Consider the following 24,607-nt stretch of genomic DNA (forward strand, 5'->3'; position numbering starts at 1 on the left):
GAGGTAATGAAATATGGATGGAGAAGTGCCCTGTCCTGCCAGGCCCCAGCAGCAATTGCCTTCCTGTGCCTGCACCCAGCCAAGGAACATCCCCACGGGCACGGGGCTCACGGAGCAGGAGCCGCCGCGCTGCTCAGCCTGACCAGGGATGCTCTTTCTGCTCCATCACCTCCAGTTCTCCAACCGTCGGGACAACGCACGGATTTCAGATGGTAAATGAGAAATTATCCACTTCAAGTACTGCAGCAACCATGTCCCCCATCAGCTGTGCTTTGAGGCTGTTAAGCAAAGCTCCTGAAGCACAGGCTAAGTCACACAGCGAGCCCACAGGATGCCCACAATATGGGCATTAAGCCATTTAATAGGATTTATACAGGCAATGCATGCAGTTTGCTGCCTGTGTGTACTTAACCCATTTACCAGAGGTTTAGATGAATATAAACACTATTTTCTCTAGAGCAAAGAACTTGTGTCAAGATTTCCAACAGGTTTTCTCTAAATATATGTTTTTGCCGTACTCTCAAATGGCTACTACAGATATTTGACTGCCAGAAGTAAGCAATTCAAAACTCTGGTGGTAATAATAAACTTGAAAACAAAATGATGGCTTCAAATTTAAAACATTTAGTTCTGCCTTCTCAAAGCCCCTGGATGAGAACATGCCACACTGGAGGCTGCTTAATGAAGGTTTTCTCACAAGTTTTATTACATTCACAAAAGCACTCCCCTAAGAAGCCCAAGAATTATTACAGGTTTGTGGAGTTTATTATCCCTTCACCAGGTTAATATGATGTTGATTTAAAATAGAATGCAGCAGAGCTGAAATTTTGTTTTCCACCATAATCTGGGTGCAGAATTGAGGACAAACATAATCATGTCTCATGCATGAGGAAAGCCTATGGATGAGAAGGCATCCAGAGACCCACAAAGACCTAAAAAAATTATTAATCCTCTTACTATATTCCTGCATTCCGTTCTTTCTTTCTGCTCCTCGCCCTACAAGTCTTGACACTTCCTTTGGAGAAAAGGTTTTACATCAGGTATGGCCTTAAGTTCTCTAACTTGAAGTATCAGAAGGAATTTCCTTTCCTACAGCCTCACTCTGTTGCTCCTTCTGGCAATAATGTGAGAAAATAACGAATGAATGTCACTTTGGACTATCTTCTTAGACATTCTCAGGCTAATGAGCATTCCCTGTGCAAGGCTTTATTTTGGTGTTTCAGTAAGGAATATGCCATTGGTGTGGAAATACTGTCCCATCTGCAGTGGTTCCCCACAAAACAAGGCTGCTGCAGAACTCCAGGTCTCTGGGCATTTTTGCACTTCAAAGCAATCTTTCTTCTTTTTCCCTTCTTCCTCAAGAGAAGAGCAGCTGACACCATGTCCCAGCCTCTGCTTTCACTCTTACCTTCTCTTTAGACTTTACCTAGCTGTCCTAAATAAAAGTTGCACAAGAAAGGTAAGAGTTGCATCTGATGTTCTGACCTGCTGATGTTCAGCACTAGAAGTTACTTTTCCGTTCAGCTTCATTTCAAGCACCCATTTCCAAAGCCCTGAAGATCAGAGGAGAGCAGGATGGACTCGCCTGTGTGATTATGTACCTTGCAGTGAGCAATTGCTGAACGAAGAGAGCCTGGCCTGCCCTGGCCCTCCTCTCCAGCTGTGCCTGCAGGCACGTCTCAAGGGAGAAATATCAAACCATAGATTTCACAAAGAGAGGATTAAGGAGGAGGAAAATAGCCCTCTGAAATAGTTCACTCAAAGTGAGAAGGTAAACAAGGACAAATGAAGGGGAATGAACCAACCTTTAAAAAAAATCCCAACAAACAAAATGAAAACAGAAGGAAAAAGATCAAAACAGAAGAGATTGAGAAGGGATTCCTGGGATTCCTGTGGCTGCAAGAGCCTTGCTATTAAGAACTGCATTGGAAATCCTGTTGTTGACAAAACAGTTGGAAAACTGGCGGTTGTGGATCTATGTTTGGAAATGCACCATTGGCACAAATCAAACTCTCTGTATCTTCTATCCAGACACCTCACTCAATCCCATGGGGCTGAAGAAGCACAAACAAGGTTTGGCCACATAAGAGAGGGTGAAAGAGAAGCCATAAGAAGGAGAGATGGATTTGAAATTATCTTTCTGACCCTGTCAAAGAATAAAAAAGTCAGATCTGGGTCAAAATTAGTTTTTAGCAAAATACAGGGTAGATAAAGCAGAAAGCTTCATCTGACCTGCAATGAATGGAACTGTATTCTTCAGGAGTGTTTAAAATAAAGCCAAAAATCAATGCATTTAGTCCCCATCGGCAAGAAAGGAGGCAGGGAGGCCAGTGCTGCTTGGGGCTCACAGTCCTGCCGTGGGGATGCTCACCCATAGCCAAGGCTGATCCCTACTTTAGATGCCAAGCAGGAGATGAGCTGTGAACCAGATAGAGCATCTTCACTTGCAGCTGCTGTGACTGGCCAGGCCTCACATGCTCTGGAGTTCACACCTCTGCTGTCAACACAGGCTTTTGGCAGTGACAGGAAGGCAGGAAGAGATGAGCAAGGACAGTTTGTCAGCCGGCTCTGAAGTACTCCCAGACAGAACAATACCTGCCCAGACATTTCCTATGCCTTGAGAGGTATCCACCTCAGCTCTGTATTGCACGTGCACTCATCCACGCTCAGCAAATCCGATCTCACACTGGCTTAGCCACAGAGAATATACACCCACATAATACATCCTCCTTTTCATAAGTGTTGTGACATTGAGGATTTTTTCTTGACTGGAAATGCCACCATCTCCACATGTGGATTGGAGCAGCACTGTGACAGTTTTTAATAAAGGGAGTTTGTCCTCATGGGTGCAGAAAGCATTGGATATCCAGTGTCCACCCACAGTGTCTGGTGTGAGTGGGAATACCTGCAGCAGATTGCACATGCTGCCAGCCCCGAGTCTTGGGCTCTTGCAGCTGGAGCAGACCCAGAGAAGGCACCTGAGGGTGGGCACAGGATGGGTACAGACCCCTTGCTCAATCCCAACCCCTTATGATGATTTGACCAATGTCGTAAGAGCTGACCATTCAATTCAAAGTGATGTTTTCCTGGTTCCTAGAGTGACACATCACCTCCACTTGTTCCACTACCATCACTAAAGAGCATCTCTCATTCCATGGTTTTACTTGCTGCCTATTTTTGGTAATGCTTAGGACTTAAGTATCTTCATTAGATTTTTACCAGGGTTCTGGTAAAAATCTGCAACTTCAGCTACTTTTACATTTGGAAACCTATAGCTTTGAGTTGAACTAGTAAACATAATTCAACCTTTTTTAATCCTTTACCTAAAAGGCCAGAGGCAAAATAAAAGAAAAACATCAAAGCCAGCCCAAAGTTAAGATTCATCTTCCAAGTGGCAGTAGCCAGGTTGTTGGCAGAAGACATCTTACCCCCTTGTTGCGTTTTGTTGTTCTTCAGCCCTCAGTTTTGCCCCACAACACCACAGTTGTGTCTCTTTGGTGGAAAGAACACAGGGAACTTTGTTCTGACACACCAGCCACTCTCATGGAGGAGTCAGAACAAGAACACTGGGGATGGATGAATTAAAAGGAAGCCAGAAGAGGAAGACGTGACTAAGATACTATTAGTGTCAGAGCCATTTTATCTAATTCATAACCAAACCCAAGCTTTCCCCTCCTCCCCCAGCCCCCAAGGACCTGCCTACATAGCACACCAGCTCATGAAAACGTGTTAGCTAAACATAAAATCTTACAGGTCTTTTGCTTCATCCTCCCCCACCGAGAAGCTGCACTGCTGCGTGGCTGGGACTCACTGCTTCCCCAGCACATCCATCAGCAAAAATGTGAAGAGTTAGATGGAAAACAGGTTACCATCCTTGAGCGTTCAGCGGGCTGCCTGTTACTTTCATGCTAATGTGTGAAAATTAAGCTAAATACGTGTTCCTGTGTTTAAACCCTTTGTATGAAAGGGGGGTCTTGCAGTGTACTTGAAGAGCCCATTACAGTGAAGCTACAGCTTCAATTGGCATTCCTATTGTGCCTGGAGAAAAAGGAAAAAATCAAGTTCTAAGGAAGGAGGGGAAAAAGAAACCCTAAACCCTCAAATCTTACATTTCCAGAATGCATTTCTACTTTCAGCAGGTGAGAAAGGGCTCCCAGTACCATTGTGAAAGGGAAAAATGATCAGGAGCTGCACACCCAGCTCTATTGTACTTCCCACTGAAATAATACAATGCTCTACTGTGTTTCCCATTCTGAAAGTTCATGTCTCTTTTCCTAAGCTCAAACCTCAAAGTGGAAAAAAAATCACTTAAAGATAGTAAAATCGAATGGATAAGATATCATTTTGGTGGCAAAACACTCCTAACTAAAGAAACCTCATACATAAATTTAATGTATGAATTTTGCTTCCTAATTGCATTTATGCTCTGAAACTCAGATTTCCAAATTGTTGTGAAATTTTGGCAATTTCAGGGCAGATTGAAAAACAAAACAAACCAAAACAATCCAACAAAAATTGGGAAAAACCCCAGGAACTCCCCCCCAAACAAGTTAACTTAAAAGACATAATGGTGTGAGTTGCACTCATCCTCTGTTTTCCCTGGAAGCTCATTCCCCCAGCCTGCAGCTGCCCCCTGCCAGCCCCTTCCACTCGGCAGGGTCATCCTTCAAGTGCTCTGCGCTCTGACCTGCTTTTGGTAACCCACTGGAGACAATGGTGCCTCAGGGAACCAAAACGCCTTTCAGCTCAGGGTGCTCAGGGATGGAATGAGTTTCGGACTCTCCAGCCCATGGCAATGCCTACGGGTTCAGCAAATTATTTGCAAAATGCAAGGGCTTGCCTGGAAGAGCTACTACTGCCTATCCTATCTGTGAGAGAGCATGAGTTATCCTTTACTACAGCCAATGCCTCAGTAGTTTATTTTTGCTTTCACTACTTTTTTTTTTTTTTTTTTTTTTTTAGCTAGGAGATAGCAAAACAGAGGATCTATGTGTTTAATTACTGGATGCTGCAGAAAGACTGTAATTACACCATTTGCACTCTGGCTGATTCCACCCCATTCTCCCAATTGATTTAAGTGCAAACAGCCTCGTTAGCTCCCTAATCAGAAAGTCTAAAAATACAGCAATCGAGGCACTAAGCACATCCCTACCAGTCCCCCCAAACCAGGATTAAGGATCTACAGAGCATCCTCATCCCAGCTGGTCGAGGGGATGCAGGACCTGGGAAAAAGGCTGCAGAACCTGGGGTGCACACCCACGCTCAGCCTGTTCAGAGCGTGCAGGAAACAGGGTGCACCCCAGTGCCCAGCCAGCCCAGAGAGTTCAGGATCCTGGCAAGGAGGTGAAGGATACAAGCTACATCTCCATGCCCAGCCTGTAAAAAAAAGGTGCAGGACTCAGGAATGGAGGTACAGGATCCAGGACTGCACCCCATGCCCAGCCCAGTGCAGAATGTGCAGAACCAAGGTGCAGCTTCTTCCCAGCTGTCCCAGAGAGTGCAGGGCAAGGGGACATGGGACCCAGGCTGCCCTGACAATCTAGTAGGTGCAGCATCTGGACAAGTGGGTGCCAGACCCGGGCTGCAACCTCCTGCCCCAGGCAGTGCAGGAGGATCTGGAAAGGGGTTGCTGATTCTGGACACCCCTACGTCCAACCAGCCCGAGAGATGCAGGACCTGCTCCGCATGCCATTCCCAGAATCCGAGAAATAACCCTGATGCCAAGCTGTTCGCGGGATGCAGGTCCGGGGTGCACCCCGTGCCCGTGCAGCCTGTGCTTGCAGGGAAGCAGAGAAGCCGGGCTGCAGCCTCTTGCCCAGCTGGTCCGGGAGATGCTGGACCTGGGAAATACCGGCGGATCCCGAGGGGCTTGAGTGGGTGCGGGACAAGGGCAAGAGGATGCTGGACACCCACACCCACCCAACTGGGGACTGCAAGACCCGGGGTCCAGCCCGTGCCCGCCGGTCCAGGGAGCGCAGGACGAGAGGAACATCCCCGCTCCCGAGGCGGTGCGCGACGCGGGCGGGGGGAGGCAGGAGCCGGGATGCGGGATGCAGGGAACACTCACATCGAGGATGACGGAGGTGCCCTTCCTCTGGGCGGCGGCGGCGGCGCCCGGGGCGAGCAGCTCCCGCTCGGCGAGGCCCTTGTCGCCCATCCTGCAGGCCGCCCAGCGCAGCAGCCCGTCCAGCCCGCGCAGCGCCGGCGCCGGCTTCCGCAGCAGCTTCTGCACCCCGGCCCGGCAGTACCGCGCTGCCTGCTCGCACATCGCTCAGCCCGGCCTCATCCCGCCGCCGGGACTCCCCCTCCTTCTCCTCCTCCTCCTTCTCCTCCTCCCACAGCCGCTCGGCGGGCAGCGGGCGGGTCTGCGGGGGGACCCGCGGGGGATGCTGCCCGAAGAGCAAGGGGGGACTTTTGGGGTGGGGGTAGGTCAGCCCCCCGGGCTCCAACACAAACCACCCTTCTAGGCATTTTATGTCTGAAAAGACTATATCCATGTTCTCTCCCCTCCACAGCCTCTCTACCTCCACAACAGATGTTAGCAACTCTTCGTTGCTGGAAAATAAAACTTGCCCCTAAACCCCTATCCCTACTCCAAAAATTCCCTATTCAATGAATAGTCAGTGATTCCAGGTGGGGTATTGCCACATCTGTGGCTACAGCAGTAACCACAGTGCTCATCTGGAAAATATTCCTAGCCCTGTAATTCTGTATTGTGAGGATATTCCTTTGAGATACTCCTGTGCTCAGCCTCACAGGTCACGATGTAGACTTGCAGCAAAGACAATAAGACTTCTGGACAAAATGGCACTAAATAATTTCATTTCCCACTCCACACTTGAGCTCCCACAGTTTGAGTTCAAACCCAGGAAGGCACCAAAGCAGGAGAGCTCAGACTCAGTCACACTTGGAGGTTTCCCCAGAGTTCTGGAGTAGCCACATGCGACATCCAGAGCCTCTCCAGGCAGCTCCAGAGGACTTCATGGCCCACCAGGGCCATGTCCCCAGATTTGAAAACCCCTGTCACAGGAGCCAGCATGCTCAGCACCACCTGCAAGCATTGCATGCTTCCCACACTGAGTCCTGTGCCTCCAACCAACAGCAGGATCGCTCCAAAAGGCCTGACCAACCACTGCTTTAAGTGAAGCAAACAGCAGTAAATTATTTCTTCAGCAGAGCTTACACACTGCAGTTCACCAGAACCCAGACCCTCAGAAAAGCCTACCTGGAGGAATTATTTAGCTGCTTCTTCTAACCACCCATCTTTATTCAGGTAAATTAGGGTGAAACTTCTGTGTTTGAGGTGACAGGTGGGGAATGTGCATTTCCCTCTCAGCTGCTGCTCAAAGAAAAGTGAGTGGGAGCCCAGTCCTTTCTGCTGGATTACATGGATAATAGCTGGAAGCTCTTGAAAGGCTTTTAAACAAATGGGGCACAGAGAAGCCTAGCAGTAGGTCAGGACACCCAAAGGCTGAGCCCCTCTTTCACCAAGCTCTTGCCTTTCAGGGTTTCCTTCTCCAGCAACACAAAATTCATGAGGGAAAACAGAGGAACTTCAGGGGTTTTATGTTGGTTCATGGAGGCTGTGTGGAGCACTTCAATAGCTTTGTGTTCATTCATGGGGATGCTCAGAGCAGGCTGGTGTACAACCCAACCACCACTCAATTCGCATTCACACCTCACAGCAAAGAGAAGACAAGAAATATTTTGTCCTCCTTGCCATGAAGTGGTGCCAATCTCCTGTACCCCTCACAGTCAGAACTACTCTGCTCTTTTGTACTTGTACAGTGCTCAGATTATTCACGTCCTTCTTTCTCCTTTAGACATCCCTCCACTAAATGGCTGCTTCAGACTGGATTGATCACACCCAGTTTAGGATTACTATATATGCTTGCTAATTAAAACTATTGACTGAACAAATTTAGAAATAAGGTTCTTTGAATTTTCCTTTCTATTTACCATGAAGATTCACTACTTGGATTTGAATTTTTGGGTTATTCCTGTGCTTTTGTCAAAAACAGTTCTTGCTACTGTCAAAACCAACTCTATGACATTTGAATACTCATTTTTCATACTAAATAGATTTAGATAGAAAAAAATTCTGCCATTCACATTAGGAAGAAGCCAATAACTTATACTGGGCTATGCTGCTCAGGGCTGTTTCCAAGTTCCCATAAGGCTGAAGTCTCTCTTTGAGGAAAAAGTGGGAGACTGTTACTACTTATCTGAGCCAGGTGAGGAAATGAGGAAACAGAGCAACCCTCAAGGCATATGCTGGTGCCAGCCCGTGCCACAGCACAGCTGAGGGCAGAGGCACAGACCTCACGTTGAACTCTGTGTGCCAAAATTCATCCCCTGCTTCCTGCCAAGGGAGATGGGACGCTGCTTGTCCTGTGCAAATAAACACAACTGCAGCCAAGGCATCAGGGCTCTGCCAACCTCTCCCACCATCCTGTGTGTCTGGTCATGGCACTGACCCCGGCAAGCAGCCATCAACCAGGGCCAGAAGAAGAAAACAAACAAGTGATGGACAAGTGGAAACATCAGGATTTACTTGACTCTTTAGCTGCAGCTCCTGGACATCCAGCACACTTATTGCTCTTTAATTAAAGGTGGAGAGAGCAGGACCACCAGCAGCCACTGGCTGCCCTGAAAGCTTTATCCATAATGCAGATGCTGAGTGGCATAGGAATAAATAGAGAGAAGAGAGAGAATGCAACCAACAGGCACAGTTAAATGCAGGCAAAGTGCATCCCTGGGAAAGCAGCAAGCATTAATTACAGGTTCTGGTAGGCTCAGCGTGGTCAGGCCATGTGGTGCCCAAGGACAGCAGAGCCCAGCGTGCAGCACAGTCCCAGACCCGCTGGCATTTTGCTCCTCACGCTGTGCTGCAGGCAGAGAGCTCCAGCCCTGCCTGGCAGAGGAAGGGAGAGCTTCAGGGGAAAGGCAGCAGCTGCTGCTCCACCTTCCCTGTCCCAACATTTAACACTGAGCCTCCCCACTGCTGCGCTGGCTGGACACACGCGTTGTTCCAGACCTCTACAGTGTTATAAATGATGGATCAGTTGGACAGGAAGGTTGTTGAAGACTGTGAGAGATCAGACCTATTCTCTCTCACTCCCAGCTCCAAGTTCAGAAACTCTGAGATCTCAGAAAAAGACTTTTGCCAGTCCAGTTTCAAGTCTGATGTTGACCTGACAATGCTTTTTGCCTGGTGGGCCTGGAGCTCAGCTTCTGGTGGCAGTAAGCCACAAACACTGGCTTACTGCTACCACTGACAATGTTTGCTCTACCAGATTTCATATGGGGCTTATTCAGGTGCTACATCCAGTATTTTCCAGTGACTTCCAGAAAGACTTGGAGCAAATGCACAAACCATGTGCTGTAATTTCAGATGAGAGGCCATCTGAAAAACACAAGGGCTCCTCTGAAGGAAAGGTCCGAGAGGAGCAAAAGTCCTGCCCACACCCCGGCGTGGCAGGCAGAGGCAGCAGCTTTCATCTCCCCTTTGAATTCTGCCTTCTCCCCCCATCCCTCTGCCCACAGCAGGCAGCTTTATTTAATTAAAAACTTCCAACAGGCAGGACCTGCAGCCTTGCTTGGTGCAAAATGTCACGTACAGCTTACTAATATTTACTAATGACTGAGGGATTGAGGTTAATGCAACAGTTCAATGGCAGGAAGAGGAAATGGCAACCCTGTCAGAGAGATGGGAATTTGGCAGAGCAACCTTGTTTGCCCAGCCTGGAAGCTGAAATGACACTTTAGTCCCTCTATTAACTTATGTTTATTATAATGCAGCATGTAATCACCAGGTGATTCTATAAAAAACTGTATATCCCAGCTTGAAAATGTCACACTGCCAACAGCACCATGGTAACTCACCAGTCTGAGCTGAAGAAGATACAGGGAGACCATGTCCACGTGCAGTGTGTTAACTCCTAAAAACACAACAAACCCCCTCCCCTCTTCAAGCTGAAAGGAGCTGAGCTCATGGTTCGGTAACACAGCTTGCCCACACACTAAAGAAGTATCAAGTTCACCTCAGTCGCTGGGAACACAGGTTTCTGACTCGGGCCCTGCAATCAGGGATTGTAAAAGCTTCAAATGCACCATTTTATGTCAGGTTGATCTTAAAGAGCCGAATTCTTGTTTAAGACAAGATGTGGACTTATACTTTGAATACCTCCAGAGTGTCTTCCAACCATAGTTACCCTAACGAGACGAAAACCTCTCTTTTCAAGTAGTCCTGCATCCAAACATGCCTCCCACTCCAGGACCAGCCAGCACTGCAGCCAAGGGGGGAGCAGGCAGGTCCAGCACAAGGTGAGAGAGCCTGATCTTTCTTGAGGAATTACTCAGCCCACCCAATGCACCCAACAGCTGCAAATGGAGACCAGGCACAGCTGGAGAGTTCTGGTTATTGTTGCTCATTATCCTAAAGGCAGAGATATCCAGGAAACCTGGTAAACAGGAATTACAGGGACTAACCTCACCATTAAATAAAACTCATACAGCATTAGGACATCACAGCTCTCAGAAGTCCTGACTTCCCCAGAGCTCTGAGGGGGTTCTCCAGAGAAATATGAGAATTTGTCACCGTAGGAAAAAAACAATTTTTGAAAATAAAATAAAAAACAAAGCTCTAATTCATAAGAGACTCACCTTCCAAGACACACACAAGCTCATCCTGGAGAAGGCCTAGGAGCTGTGTGGCTTCTCCAAACCCCTCAGCAGCAGCACAGCTCCTGACTGGGTTGGGCAGCCTGAAAAATTCAGGACACCTGGGCTGGGGCCCCCACATCAGCTCCAGACATGGCCTTCAGTCCCCAGGGATCCTGCCACCATTCAGTGGACACCTCAAAACCCGAATAATATTATAGCCTTTTAGTTATTCTGAGGTGCAGGAATGTAGGCAAACAGTGGCTAAAGACCTTCTGCTGATGGCTGCTAAATAAATTCAGAGGGTGGCGGTTGGTTTTGTTTTGGTGTTGGCTATTAAGGGACATTACTTAGCTCTGTTGTTTTGGTAATTGAGGAAATGAACATTTAACACCCAAATTAGCACACCCTTGATTAAAGTTAAAGGCCACTGGCTCGATAGAGCTCGTGATTGTGGATTTGAAGGGAAGAGCTACAGTAACGTTTCTTGCAGTTTTATTACTTATAATAGCATTCATGTAAAGCAGACTAAAATATTTTCCCCTTCAATATGTAGTTGAGGTCAGAACTATTAAGGACCCTGGAATAAGCTAATCCACTTCTTCACTTTCAAAATTACCCTTTGTTTCTTGTGCCCAGTACACCTCATTTCAGATCATATATAACAGTATGAAACGCATGGAACTGGACAATTACAGACTTTCAGATCTCTAAACCTTTGTGTGAGCATGACCACCAATTTAAAAATGTTTCAGTTATTGCACCTAAATAAAATATCGCCTCTTCATAACCAACCTCCCCAATTACAACATAAACCTGATAATCTGCACTGTTTTAATAGTCGAAATGTGTCTGCGAATGTGTTGAGATCAGAGCTATCAAGCTTCTTCATAACAAGAGTGGGCAGGGAGGGACTGGCACTTTTCCCATTGCGTATACCCTTTGTAATTAATTTCTAAAGTAATTTCCTCCTTTGCTCGGCAGATATCATCTCTGACTGCATTTGCGGGGGGAAAGAAGATCTCCCCAGTTTATTTCTGACAATAAATACAGTTAATTAGTTTTCAGTAAGTAAAATCTGACAGCTTTCAAAGAAAGCGGGACTCCCTCTGGGGTTCCCAGTACAGGCACGGTGGCAAAGCCCAGGCAGAGGGAAAGGCACAGGGGGCGTGGGCAGGACACTGGCCAAGAGCTGCCCCAGGGGATGCACAGTTTAGAGAGGTATAATACAAACCTTTCTTATTCTTAAGATATTTAGCCTGTGGCTAAAACTGTGAACACATGGAGGTTATTCAGAAGGGCACAGAGCTTGCCGGAGGATTCCTTTGCCTGCGGCACTGCTCTCTGTCCTCAAAGGGATGCTGAAACCGCACGACAGGAGTGATTTGGGCACAAAACCCGTGCCCAGAGGGACTAAACCCACAAACCAGGCTTGCTTCACACAACCCAGCACCCCAGTGGAGCCCGAGGGTGGGACCCCCTGACCTGCTCTGCGGGTGACCGGAGGAGGGCTTGAACGTGCAAATGCTGTGCTGACACGCAGGGACTGCTTGAGCAGCTGCTGGGTGGCTGCGATTTGCCCTCAGGGGACACCAGAAGTTTTGCTTGGCTCCAGGGCTTGCTAGTGGCTGTACCCCTAGATGGGATCCCCAGGGCAAAGGCTCACTGCCACAAACACGTGCGGACAAACACAGCAACAGCCGGGGGAGAGGTCTGCCAGGTGGTCTCCAAAGGATACTCACTGCAGCTCCAGCAGTGAACCGGTCTTTCAGGTACAGACCATCAGTTTAGCAGCACACTCAATGCTGTTCCTTACTGCTCAAGCACCGGGCACATTCATTTTCCCTCCAGCGTTTTATTTGTCCTTATTTGCTGTCCTCAAAGTGACAGACCCAGGGAAATTATTTATATCTTACACTGCTCCCATAATTATTCACCAAGAGTTTGGGAGACTTACTGCTGGACACACACACACACACAAGTCACTTCATGAGCATGTTATTGGGTTTCCTGGCTGTGGAGCTATTTTAAAATGCTGCTGTGGTTGCCACTTTGGGATCAAACTCATGTAATTTAATGGGTTTCACTGAGATATCAACAGGCCCTCAAGGCAGATATCGATTTCCCACAACAAAGGGCTGCTCTTGAAATAATTTAATGGGATCACCAAGAAGTGACTTTGAGCTGCAGGTGCTGATGGAGGTGAGCTTGCTGGGATGTCATGGAAAATGACGCCCAAAAGCAAGACAGCCCCTGACCCAGAATTCCCAGGGGAGCATGGAGACAGGCAGTGAAGCAAGTGCCTTGCCCTCATAAATTCCCTTCTGTCCCATAAAGCCAGAACTGGAAAAGGGCCACCTTCATCCAGTGGTTGTCACCCTCATGGAAATGTCCCTCCTGCAGCCTGTGCAGCACCAAAGGCTGCACATCCACAGCATGGCGTGCAAGGACATCTAGTGCCTGATGCTGAGGCTGCAGGGAGGCTCTGGGCTACAGCAGAGTGTGGTTTTCTGGTGGCTTATCCCCTCACAGCAATAAAAAGTCCCCTTGGGGCCAGCCCCAGCAGTGCTCTGGAGAATGGCATCTGGGCAGGAGGGTCACTGTGTGGCTCTGACATGAGTCTCAGCTGTCTGCAACATCTGGGGCTTTGTCTCTGAGCTGGAGCTCCCCCCATGCCCCCATGCCTGGAGCAGTGCCTCTGACCCGCCCAGTCTGGGCAGCTTTGGGTGTTCTCCCAGCTGGGCTTTGACACACACGGCTCCCATGGTAGTGCAGGTAACGCAGCACGGCCGAGAAGGATAGGACAGTTGTGTCTTCATCTGCTTACAGTGCTCAGCTTTCTACTCCTCTGTCAGTTCTGTGACCTTCTCAAAGCCTGGCACAGGTCCAGTGCCCTACCTGACTGCTGCGTTTGGGGATGGAGATGACCACACAGTTTGCGGCACGAGAAACCAATCTTGTTTTCAAAGGACATTCTCCCGTCCAAAGCTATCCATAGAAAAGTTGGTGAATTAAAGCTGCTTGGGCAACACAAACAGCGCTTGTCAAGCCCTTGTACAGCAGAAATACCAAATATCTGAGGATAATCTAAGTTGTTGACAGTTGAGGAAGGTGGACAATCAAGATGTCAAAACAACCTCACGGGGACAAAAGGTCAGAGCATCGCAGATTGACACGGGCAGTCTGGGCACAAAGTGTGTTTACCTGGTACCTGCACTGCTGATGTCCCTGCAGAGCCTTGGGACATGGGATGGCAGCAGGGAGGGCAGGAACCCAGCTGAGCCTAACCACATGCTGCGGCCAAGGTCAGAAACTCATCACACCGAGGTGCTGCCAGCAGATGTTCCTGCCCACTGTCCCCTCCTTAGGCAGCAGCCCTCACTCTGGAAAAGAGAAATTTTCTTTAAATGAGAATTGGAGAGGACAGTTAGAGATACGGAACGTCCCACTGGGCCATGCACTTCAACAGAGAACCTGGAATAATTACAGGTTTAAGCTGTCTGAATCTAGCCCATCCCCACAGGTAGGGATGGATCCCTTCGTGCTTTAAAGGACATTTACGCTGTAGAAATGAGCCTGAGTCCCAGCGAGCACAATAACCCCTCATCTGGGGGCTGCTGAGTTCTGCAGTCAGGAGAGGGAGCTGTGCTGCTGCGGGACGGACACAGGGTCACCTTAGAGAGGGTTGCAATACTGTCTCCAAACAGTCCTTGCAGCATAATGTTCTTTAAATATTGCTTTAAAGAGATCTTAATTAATGCATCACCTTCTTTTTTTTTTTTAGTTGTCTTCCCCTCTCGTTTTGGAAGTTTAAAAATCCATAGCTATTCACAAAATTGGTACAAGTTTGTGAATAACTTCAGACCCCCTGAAAATCACCTTTTTAACTAGCTTGCTATCCCTGTCTCAGTGCTGCCCTGCTTGCACAAAGCCTCTGTGTGACATCCCAACATTCCTGAGCATCCTTAGGGATGACATCCCACCTGTCATCCTTTTACCAAAATGTAAGATCCCAGCTCTGACCTTCCCACTTGCAGCTGCATTCTGAGTCACACACACACAGGTTTTATCCTTTTAGTTGGGGTTTCAACATACCTTCACAAGCCTGAATCTTTTTTCCCAGCAAAACCTGTCCTGACAGCTTTACCACCCTATGCAAGTCCAGATCAGTGTTCTGGGATTGACATGACAGCTAAATCACCTCCCTGAAAACATGTCTGTACAGTCCATGGCCAGATAATTACATAACCCCATGTCCAAGTTATTCTGATGGAGACAATCTCCACGTCATTTCTGTGCAAATGCCCTGAGCATCGCTGGCAAAGCCTGGGCTGGCTGCTCCTGCTGCCAGGCCAACGTGCCAAGCCCTCAGCCCAGCAGAGAACAGCAGCTTCTCAGGGCTGCCAGGCACAGATTTGCAGAGAAAACCCTCTTCCAGCACAAGTGGGAGATATCTGGAGGGGTTTACCCTTCCTCTGTCTGCTACCTAGTGATTTCAGATGGCAAGACACAGTGCGGCAATTAAACTCAGGTAGCTTCAACTTTGCAACTTCTGGAAGACCACGGGAAAAAGATCCAAAGCAAATCTCAAATTTAAGTGATACAAGAGCTATCAGGTCTTTTACCAATTTAGGTGTGCTTGATAAACCATTTATTTTTGTAGGAGATGGCACTGAATGAGACACTTAGCAGAAATATGAAGCCAATTATTTATCACTTCCCCTCATTAAAATGGCAGAAATAGAGCTATTAAATGAAACCTCACTAAACTTGTAAGTACAAAGGACTCCTAGGTCACACAGGTTGTCCAAGCTCATTGCAGCAAGCTCAGTTTCAAATTTCTTCATGGGGTTCCTTAGCATCAGCTCTCACATGGTAGAAGCCTATTCCTCCTGACAGACACCAGGAGGTGTGAGCACTGGGCAGGATGCCTGGCACCAGGACACAAGGCTCTCTGTTGAGAGATCTGCCAGCAGTTTTCTTCAGGTGCCACTTCAAGTTTGTGAAGAGTGGCTCTATTAAATAGCAGCTTGTGTCCAGGGCTTCAGAAATAGAGAAATCTTAAACTGCAACGAGATGAACTATCTGAATCTCTGGTTTTCTTCCTGGCAAAGAAAACAATGCTTATTGGTTGCATCCATAGGTTGTTTTGGCTCCTCATTTGGGTTCCCCTTTTTTTCTGAGCAATTTTAGAGGGATTCCTACAAGGCACCTCACCTGCTGTATCCAGAATAAATCTGTCACCTTGCAGTAATGTTTCTGCGGATTTCTCTGCCAGGTGCACACTCTGAGTCACAGCAGATTTACTGCTTCACTTTTGCCTCCAGGTTTATGGCAAGTGATTCCAGAAGCCCGTTCTATATTTGAAAACCATTCCAGCAGACAATCAGTTCAGTGCTCCTGTCCTTTATGGCTGTGGAGCATTCCTCGCTGTTAGTATCAAACTTGTAAAAAAAATCCAGAGCTGCTTGTTTTATAGCATTCCAGGGCACCTTAATGGCCTGTTGTAAACATCAAGTACATAAAGAATTTGATTGCAGCAGAGAGATGTGAGTCTCCCAACCACCACTCCTGAGAGGAGCAGGCATGTTTGGTCCTGAAGAGCCAGCAGGCTGGAGGACACTGGGACTGTTGACTTGGGGAAAGGTAGAGCAGGACTGGGAGAGGCCACAAAGACTGGTGAAAAGCACCCAGGCACCTGTGGGGCCCCTGAGTGAGGCCAGCTGGGCTGGCCAACAATGCACTGACTGTGTATTGCTGGGACTAATCTTGTTGCTAGGAAATTCAGGGGCTGGGGAGATAAATTATCAAAAAGTGCCAGAGACTTTTGGTTGGAAAGTCTCTCCAGGTAGCCAGCTGGGGCCCCCAGTTCTTAAAAAGGATGTGGACCTGCTGGAGCCTGTCCAGAGGAAACAACAATGATCAGAGACTGGAGCACCTCTGCCATGGAGACAGACTGAGAGAGTTGGGGTTGTACAGCCTGGAGAAGGGAAGGCTCCAGGGAGACCTTAGAGCCCCTTCCAGTACCTAAAGAGAGTCCAAGAGAGTTGGAGAAGGACTTTGGACAAGGGCCTAGAGTGACAAGATAAGGGGGAATGGCTTCAAACTGATAGAGGGAAGGGTTAGGTTGGACACTAGAAAGAAACTCTCCCCTGTGAGGGTGGTGATGCACTGGTACGGGTTGGAAGCTGTGGATATCTCTGGAATTGTTCAAGCCCAGGTTGGATGGGGCTTTGAGCAAAGTGGTCCAGTAGAAGCTGTCCCTGCCCATGGACAGGCTTTGGAACTAGATGATCATTAAGATCCCTTCCAGTCCAAGCCATTCAAGGATTCTGTGGTGATTCTACAACTCTGTAAAATGGTTATATGGGTGTTGCTGGGTTATTGACCCATCCCCTTCCTCAGTCCTATTTTAGGACATATTCAGTTGTGCTGGCAAGATCTGTGCTGGCAATCACAACATCCCTGACAGCAGAGCTGCCTCCTACACCCCCCAACACAGATACCAATGCTCATCTCCCCTGGCAGGCTGCAAAAAAGCATTGGATGCTCCATTTTTAACGCAAAATACCAAAGCTTTGGCTAACAGAATAGTCCCATATGTTTCTGAGTGCTCTTGCCAAGGAAGGTTTTCTCAAAGACTTTTGGCAATGGGCTTCTGACAACATAATGCCATCCCATATTCATCCTCTTCCTGAACTATGGGCTGTCCATGCCCAATCTTGTGGTGGTTCACATGCCAACATCATAAACAGCCCTCACAATATGATGTGCTTGGATGACAGCCTTGCCCAGTATCAACCACAAAATGCTCAGAAGCATGGGCAGAGCCCAGCTCTGACAGCGGATTAGGTACTGCCAGGAGGCTGGATTTGGGGCTGTTCCTTACACAAGCAAACAGTGATTGCCTTTAATATTCACTGAAATACAAGCACCAGCTTGCACCAGGACATCTTTACATTGACTCTCAGGTAGGAGGGGAGCTGGCTGGGGGCTGGGGCTCGGCAGTCCCACCCTGGGCAAGCAGGCTGCCATAAACACCATCCTGTGCTCCCTAACCCAGCACAAGGATGCTCATCTGTGCTCTGCACCGAGGGGTTCTTGGTGTAACTAATGTTCACAGCAGCTGAAAACAGAGAAGATAAAGGCACCTGTGCCTTCCACAAAGGCCTCTTTGAACACACCACCTTCACATGTCAGTGAAGCACTGCCCTTCCAGGAGGTATTTCCCAAAATATCTGCCCTTCCCAGACTAACAATACAGCAGGGATCAGCTTCATCCAAGGGCCATATGGCATTGGTGAAGGGCAGTTAAGCAGCCCTAGAAAATGTCTACCTTTAATTAAAAACACGATCATTTCCCAGCTCCCTGTAATAATATCACTACTCCTCCTCCACAAATGTGCTGCATTTCTCATCCAAAGGAGAGCAAGCAAGATGCAGCCCATGCCCAGCAGGTTTCTGCCTCAGCAGCAGCAGAGTTGTACATGGAAGCAGCCTCCAAAGAGCCTTCAGCAGCTGCAGGGCCGCCCAGATGTTCCAGCCTAAATCCAAGGAAGTTTCCTCAAATAGTTCATTTTCTTCAGACTTTCCTCTTTTGGCCTCATATCTTTACTGTGCTGTTACAGATTTTCCTTCAGTTCCCTGTTCTGGATAACCCTATTTGCTAAACCAGGCATTGCCCATGCCTAGGACACATTGAATCCTTCTCACAGTTGGGGTGCCTGCCTGTGGCCACTGCAAGGATTTCTAAGCCAATCTTGGCTGGCTGTCAGGTTTCCTAGGATGGACTGTTTATTGAGAATGTAATTTCCATTTGTTATTGCACGAGCTGTCAGAAAAGAAAAAAACCCCAATACGTCCAGGTGAGTTTCAAGTCATGATACAAATGGACTGTCCTGATGCCTGAGCCCTCCCTGTATAATATAAACTCCAAACTAGGAGATAATTAGTAAAATAGCATCCTGACAAATCCGAGTATTAAGGAATCAGAGGAATATGGAAATCATATTTCTGTATGGAAAATGCTTAGTATTAGTTCTTTGACCAAGCAGGGGCCATTGGGACCTTCCAGCCTCACTGAGAATGTGGGGATCAGTCATTCATTCAGCCCTCAGCAGAACGATGCTGCTATTCCCTGTGTCAGAATTTTATCCCACGCATTTCCCTTATCAGTGCAGCGTTCAAAGGCTATTTGAACCACACACATGAGGAAAGGGGGAAATGTGGTTCATCTGTGATGATATTTGACAAGAGCCAGACCTTATTGTTTTAGCTGTGGGATTGCTTTCAAATTCCCCCAGTTCTCCTGACCTAACACTGGCAAAGTGTCACATGCTCCACTTGCAAATGGGAATCTGCTCCAGCAGAGCTGCATCACTTCCTCTGCAATGAACCTTTTCCCAGTGGGACACAGGGGTATCCACTACATTGTTTAAAGGAAGAGGAAATTTTTGGAGAAAATGGATATAACAGAGCACAAAGAAGGTCGCAGGGGTCAGGCAGCCTGGGAATGGGCAATTCTACCTCCCTTTGGTTTGTTTTCCCTTGTTTCAGGATGAGAACACTTCACTTGGCCCGCTCTCATCCAGCTCTCCTGTTATGTCACATCCAGATTACTCAGTGGATGAGGTATTTGGAGTGTTACATCAGACAGATAATATTTGTTTATATAACTCGATCTTTTTCTCAGACTCGTGCTTCTCCAACTCCCCAAAAAACATTTATATAAATATTTATGTTTTCAGGAATGAGAACTTATATCAGCCTCAGGATGACAGTCATGTTCACTATAAATCAGTACAAGTGGTTGCTCCAGAGCCCCACAACATAGCCTGGGAACCTCTTTTTTTTCTTATAAACACCAGTTCATCAAACCTTGAATTATGCAGAGGAGGAAATCAGTTCTGGTGTAACACAATTCTGAAATTTGTCTCAGCCTTGAGATGGAGCACTAGCCCAAAAGGGGACCATAAATCCACCATAAAATGCCAGAGGTTACAGCATTCACTGCAATGTCTGAGGCTCTGCTCTAAGTCCCTGATCAAATGCTGCTTTCTGCCTCTGTTTTTAGTGAAACTTTTCCAAAAAGTCTTACTTTCCCCTCCGTGTAAAACAGAAGAAGGATTTTAAAGCTTTTCTTTTCAGAGGAGAAAAGCTTCTTACTATTACACATTTGATCAGGTCAATCTATTGCAGAGGTTGCATCCTGCATGCTTTAATGCGCTGCCCCAAGCCACCCTAGTTATACTCCAGCCAGCAAAAACAATGCCAGCAATTCACCCTCCCGACAAATCTCTTGCTCAAGTTTCATGAAGGTGCAATATGGGGCATGAAGGATGTTTTTGCAAGTAGGGTACCTCAGGCAGTGTCTATCACCTGTAATTCATTCACATGAAATGCCACCCTTCCCTCTCACTGCTCATGTGTCTTACTGTTTATTATCACCCTAATTTCCTGGGCAGAGATTCCATTACAAGAGCAGCATTTCCAGAAAAGCTGCTTCAGCAACTTCAAAGGGAATTTGGCAAACAGGTGCTGGAAAGGGCTCTGGGAAAATTTCAACAGCAACATCTGAGCTTGGAATCCTGCTCCCATCACAGTGCCCATGACTGGCTCTGCCCTCCCGGTCATGCTGACACCATCCTTCCCAACCAGCTGCAGAAAAACTGCTGAGGAGTGGATACCCCATGTATCCAGTTTCCCTTTCCTTGGATTTTCTGCTTGCAGACTCAGACCCTGTCAAACCTCTCCCATCTGCACTGACCCGAGTTCCAGGCAGACACCCACAGATGTCCTGGTGAGGGCTGCCCGCTCCAGGCAGGGCTGTCACTCATCCCCTCATGGGAGTGAGCCCGCAGCATATCCCACCCTCAGAGCTGCTCAGCAGCATCAGCTGTGAAATCCCTCCAGCCCTGAGCCATGACATGTCAGCATCTGCCAGTGCTGCTCATTTTCCCAGGCTGTGGTTTGATAAAACAGTAAATCCACCCCTGGCATCCCAGCAACCAGATTAGGTAAGAAAAAAATAGAAGAAAAAGAAAACTCAGCTGCACAGCACGAGGGATTCACATGGCATAAACTTTCCACCGTTCAGATTTGCTTAGAAACAACATTGCTACGTTAACCTTGTGCAACTTCACTTGTCATTCATCTTTTTTGCAGCCTCCATTGCAGCTTGGGGAGATAAATATCTCATCCCTCTCTGTGCCACAATGTCCATCACACACACCCCTGTTTCTCCCAGCTGGACAAGGCCTGGCAGGCCCTGTGTCCCTGTTGGTCCTCAAGCAGGATGCCCTGTGAGGGATGGGCTGAAAGCCCAGGGTGCTTTCAGGGCACTGCAGCCACTGGGGCATCTGAACTCAGCATCCCACCACTTTGTCATTTGCTTGGTTTGGCTAGACCTTAATGTTTAAACTGAAATGTTCATTTATTACTCCAGGAAAACACCAAGGACTTTTTTCTGGCATACAAATTCCCTGGCTTTTTCAGTAGAAAGATCTATTGGTTGGTTGATTAGTTTTGAAAGCTATCTATGCCTCTGAGACCTCTGCTGACTCCAAGTTACGGTAATGCTGGATAACTCGGGTATTAATGCCAAGCTGCTAATGAGGTTTGCTCCACTGGGCTGGCTCTTGAAAAGAATGAATGTTTTAGGCCTAAAACTGCCTGTGGTCTCATAAAAAAACCACAACTCTCCTGATTTTCTACTTATTTGCCATTAAAGGAACGATTCCATCCTGCCCTTTACTTGCCCTCTGGTTAAAGTTTGCCTCCCTGGCAAAGGGTTCAGTGGGTTACAAAAGCACAACCCAGATTTGGAAACCTACCCAATACAAAATCCCCAAATCTGCACTTTGTCATCAGCAGTAACTTTCCACGCCCACAACCCCTGTTGCACTGGCCCTTCACTCCCAGTCTGCATGAGCAGCTGTCTTACTGAGCAGAGCCCCTCTGAGCTGCCCCTGCTCTAGCACTGTGCCCAACCCGGCTCTGTTTACCCCAGAGAGAGCTGGGCTGTGCTCAAACACCCTGGCCTGGCCATGGGGACTGCAGCCCCTTGCAGCTGCATCCCAGTCCAGAAAGGTGGTTCCTGCAGTTATTTTCCCAGCTTCTTCACTTCCGATGAGACCAAGATAAGGAAATTCACCTGCAGGGTCAATACCTTTAGTAAATAGTGCTGTCACCTTCCAGAGCAGGTTTCCCAGCTGGCAGTGATGCTGGTTAGGGAGCAGGGCCACGCTGCCTGTGCATGAGTGCTGCCTGGCTCAGGATTCCCCTTCTTTCCCTTGTTTCCAGCTTGCTGTGGAATAGACGTAAAACCAAGCAGAGCTGTTGACAGCGCTTCCAAGAAATGAATGCAACCAGAAAAAATTGGCCTGGAAAACAAAATCCATTCTGCTTCCTTTGCAAAAAGTTCATGAGGGCTGCCTGCTCTGCTCCTGTAAATCAATATATCTGTAGGTCCTTCTTCCCAAGCCAAGCTGTGTAACATGGCTGCCCATATGGAGCAGAAGGGTGTATTCATACAGACAGAGGCAGAAAAGCTGTGAGATATTTTCCTTTTCATGCCACAGCAGAATCTCTCAGAATCTCTCTGAGCTGCACATCAAAAGATCCAAAACCTGGCCCTGAGGGCTTGTCCCCAGGAATGTCAAAGGAAACTCTTCCTGGACAGAGGATCCGTGCAGCTTTCCAGGCTCTGGCAGAAGGCAGGAGTCAGCCAACAATAGCAACAAAATTTGTGCTCCTTTTTCTTCCTCCCCACTTAGCTGCTCTCTGGCCAGGAGCTTTCTTCAATCTTCATGGCTTGCTTAAGGGCCCTGGAAGTCAGATATTTTTCCCTGGAGCCTCCAGGGTTGGTTCCACCTTGAATCCCCTTCTGCTAAAAGGCTCCCCCACACCATCCACTCCCCAAGTGCCCCCAGTTACCAGCAGCTTAGCACAGCCCCAGGAGCTGTCAGTCAGCAGTGACATGCTGGCTGCTGGCCTGCCCACAAATATCTGTATTTCGCAAATAAAGCAGGTTAATTTAAACCACCACAGCCTGCAACAGCCTGACAGCTCCCGAAGGGCCCTTATAAGTGAAGACTTAAGCAATCATTGGACTTGCAATTTATAATAATGCTCTGTAGACCTTTTATATAGAGCGGTCTGGCCAAGATGTGGCTGGGTTTAGTCCTGTGCTCAAAGACAGAAGTGCTGCCAAAAAAGTGAAGGCTGAACAATCAAAGGAGTTCCCAAGACTATCTTACTGAAATTATTTCAATTCAGGTGATACATAAAAGATGGCTCCTTTTAAAAAGAGGCCACCCTTCCCTTCATTTAAGAATTAAAAGCTCTCAATGAACATGCTCCGACATCTCACAAGACCTTCACCAAAGCAAAAAGCAGAAGCAGTAAGTTTGTACTTTAACTGCATAATAAATGTACCTGAGTTCAGACTCATACACTCAGTTCTGCCACACCCGCAGGCGAGTTTGAAACACATCAGCCCTCACTGCAAGGACTCACAAATACAATAAAATCAGAAAACCACAATTCTGTTTTTGTCTTGTTGGTAAACTTCAGATGTTTGTTTGGATTCTGAAGGTGTAATTTTCTATTGTTCCTGGCAAGTACCAGCAGGTCTCAGGAGCTTGTTCTGCAAGGATACAACTGGGGACCAAAGGAGGCTGAGGAGCTCTGAAGAAGGGAAAATGAGTCCCTGACATGGAGCCCCTGTTCTGGAGGGACTAGCATCACTTCTTAGCTGCAGCCAGAGCTACGTAGGAAAAAAAACAATCTGCTCTATCCAAACTGAGCTGATCAGGGAGTTGCTTGACGCTTCCCTGATGGACCTGCTCTGGTCACTGTGGCTGTGGAAGTTTCCCACTGGGCAGCAGGGACAGGACACTGAATGACTTGCAGGGCACAGAAGTGAGGCAGAGTGGTCTCCAGCGTTAAACGCCCAGCTGGCTCAGCAGGGTAAGCTCCGGGCTGGCCTGAGCAGCAGCAATGGAAATGGGGGTGAAAGCATTTATGGTGTCACCGGACGGAGCTGCGTCACTACCGCAGGCAGAGCTCGGTTGTGCAGAGGGCCCAGGAGGAGACTGGTTCTATTCCTGGTCCTGTCACATGCTGCAGGTCAAGGTTATAATGCTCGGGTGAATTCCACTCATAACAAAGCCGGTATCTGTTGACTCTCACAGCTGATTGTTTTGGAACAATAATTCATAGTTGCCTCCCTGGATACAGAGAACTGAATGACAACTTGGATTACCAGCGCACAGCCTTGCCCTGAGGACCTGCAGTTGATGACTAAACCACCAATTCTGCTATTGAGATCCTCTACTTCGACATCCCTGGGGGCAGAATGTAGGATATTTTCTAAGCATCAATTGTGGAAAAACACTTCCCTTTCCTGTCCTGCATGGGGCAGGCAATTAGCTCGTCCCTCTTGGGCAGGAAAGGAGGTTATTTAAAACAGACACAGGAGCTCCCCCGATGGAAGCTCAGGCTGCTGACCTAGTTAGGAGCTCTCCCATGCAGGGCAAATTACTTCAGCATAATGCAATATGGGATGCAGGAATGATCAGCATGAACACCGTGACTTTGATCTCAGTGATGGGAAGGGCAGCATTTCACTTGACACCAGTATTATGACCTTATTCCCAGCACATTCCAATGCCCCTTGTTTTTTCAAATGCTCTTTGGCTTCTGTTCTCCTCTTCATTTGCTTTTGAGACAGGAAGATGTAGCCAAAACCAGTATTTTTAGAGAGGTGAGCATTGATGACTGAACTTTCTTCTAGCAAAGGTTAGCTGCAGAAGATCACAGAACCACATTATCCCTTCTCAGGAATGCCCATATTGCCAGGATAACAGAATCAGGGGGGAAAGTATCAGCTCATAAAGAGTGATGCTGCCAAAGAGAGGCCTGGGGGCATTGCCACCCCTCTGGT

The 24,607-nt window shown here is 47.8% G+C and overlaps 1 protein-coding gene across 2 annotated transcripts in view; it reads right to left on the reverse strand.

The window, feature by feature from the left end:
- The window catches only part of NECAB2 (N-terminal EF-hand calcium binding protein 2), a 76,432-nt gene extending 70,116 nt beyond the window's left edge, over positions 1-6,316 (reverse strand). Inside the window, exon 1 of one of the 2 annotated variants that reach the window (XM_048316925.1) lies at positions 6,068-6,316. In XM_048316925.1, the coding sequence (XP_048172882.1) occupies positions 6,068-6,268 (201 nt within the window). In that variant the 5' untranslated portion in view covers positions 6,269-6,316. The remainder of the gene's footprint in view (positions 1-6,067) is intronic. The other variant, XM_048316926.1, reaches the window with a different exon arrangement.
- Positions 6,317-24,607: the final 18,291 nt, after the last annotated feature.

The sequence above is a fragment of the Corvus hawaiiensis genome, chromosome 12 (genome assembly GCF_020740725.1).
Source record: "Corvus hawaiiensis isolate bCorHaw1 chromosome 12, bCorHaw1.pri.cur, whole genome shotgun sequence".
NCBI lineage: Eukaryota > Metazoa > Chordata > Aves > Passeriformes > Corvidae > Corvus > Corvus hawaiiensis.